The sequence below is a fragment of the Propithecus coquereli genome, unplaced genomic scaffold, assembly GCF_000956105.1.
Source record: "Propithecus coquereli isolate 6110/MARCELLA unplaced genomic scaffold, Pcoq_1.0 Scaffold215, whole genome shotgun sequence".
Lineage (NCBI taxonomy): Eukaryota > Metazoa > Chordata > Mammalia > Primates > Indriidae > Propithecus > Propithecus coquereli.
Window position 1 is genome coordinate 1,662,428 of NW_012146634.1, and position 1,780 is coordinate 1,664,207.

Below are 1,780 nucleotides of genomic sequence, written 5' to 3' on the forward strand. Positions count from 1 at the left end.
AAATAACAAATTTTTCATTAAATTAGAAAGGATCATTTTGTTTTCAAAGTTCTTATTCTATTTTCATAATAAAACACCATGGCTCCAAGGAAAAAAATTTTTTTTCTAGTGTGGCAGTCAATGTGTTAAGGAAATCGGACATTTCATACTTACTAATTGCTCCTATATTAAAAATATAGGTTCAAAGATGTTTGTATAGTTTGCAGACTGGCCTCTGTGTGCCAGCATTCCTGAGACCCTCTTTGTTATCTAGAATGGTTTACCAATTATGAGGAGTGTGCTATGGAAACTCATAGAGGAGACTACAGGATAATTTCTGGAGCTTTGTCTTCTAGATAAATATTATCGAGTATGTTCATTTTTGATTTTCATGTTGTATGGATGACCAAAACAAAGGTGAAAGTGGGGAAGGAGGAATATGACTCCTGTTCTCTTGAAACAGAAACATTAATCAAAAACCATAGGGAAAAAGATGTTAATGTTCCAATTCCAGACAGCTGACAGCGGTACTATTCATGCTAAAGTCCGTAAAGCAATAAACATTTGTTATTGTCTCACTTTCATAGATCCACTTGGCCTTAATATTTTTATGTACAAATTCTTATTTCTATTGTTTTCTCATTTGAACAGAGCATCATGGTCCACCATCCGGAACAAACTCAGCCAGGCAAAGCCCAGCCTTACAGCACAGGCCCATGGGACAGTCACAAGCCAACCACATACCTGGGGACAGGTGGGGCTGCTCTCATCTCTCTACTGTTCGTAATCCACACCACTCCCTTGCAGTTATGCAGAAGCCAGCTGTTGAGGTCAAAATGAGAACTCTTGCCTATTTCACCCTCAGATTCCTTCCCTATTCCTTCCACCCGCTCAATACCCTCATCCCTCTTCCCAGGCCCCATCGAAGGCACAACATAATTATCCAATCATGCCTGACAGACGAGGATTAGAAAGAAGTGACAGTAGCATCTGGCTCGTCTACTCTTGGTCCACATAGTTTTGGTAGGAAAGCCCTGGGCCGAAATGGACTGCTGTATTAGACTACCTGAGCAGAGCAGTATTTTGTACATATTTTTTTCTTCTTTTATTAAATGTTAGCCATGAAACAAAACCTAGATTTCCAGAAATTCAGCATATTCCCCAGTGTTGGCGCTACACAAGAGTCATTTTTCACTGTGACAAGGTCAACTTATCTGCCCTCTGGTTCAGTTATTTGAGTGCAGTTTTCCTTGATGTAAACTGCACTGAGATGCCCTTAAAAAAAATTGGGATGTTGGCAGACTTTAAGCTATGTTGGAGTTAATGACCAGGTTTTTCCTCACATCTCTCTGGTTCTAGATATAGTCTGTCTTCATAGTGGTTTGTCAGAGGAAGAATGGCAATATTCATCTTTTAAAAGAAAATAAACCAATCTGCCTTTACTTTAAGGCTGTTTTCCATTTTCTCAGTTCAGAGAATGACTTGATTTCTCTCTCTTGTAGAAGTGTCCTAGAAGGTGAAATTGGAAAAGATGTCTCCACTTCATACAGACATTCATGGTCTGACCACAAGCACCTCGCACAGCCCGACACTGCCGTGATTTCAGTCGTAGGCAGTCGGCACACTCAGGTAAACAGATAGCCCCCCGGATACAGACGGATATTTTGAGTTGCTATGTCACTGACATTGGTGAATTTCTATTGAAAATCAGTTCAGATAAATTGTTTCCAAAATTAATAATTCTTGAAGACCTACTATGTGTTTGGCATTCTGTTAGCTTCCGTGAGAGAATGTAAATAGT

At 39.6% G+C, this 1,780-nt stretch overlaps 1 protein-coding gene across 1 annotated transcript in view; it reads left to right on the plus strand.

Moving 5' to 3' along the window:
* Nucleotides 1-1,780, plus strand: part of MAGI3 (membrane associated guanylate kinase, WW and PDZ domain containing 3) — an 82,322-nt gene that overhangs the window by 59,027 nt on the left and 21,515 nt on the right. The window contains 2 exon segments of the mRNA XM_012644583.1: nt 631-733; nt 1,482-1,608. Coding sequence (XP_012500037.1) covers nt 631-733; nt 1,482-1,608 — 230 coding nt within the window.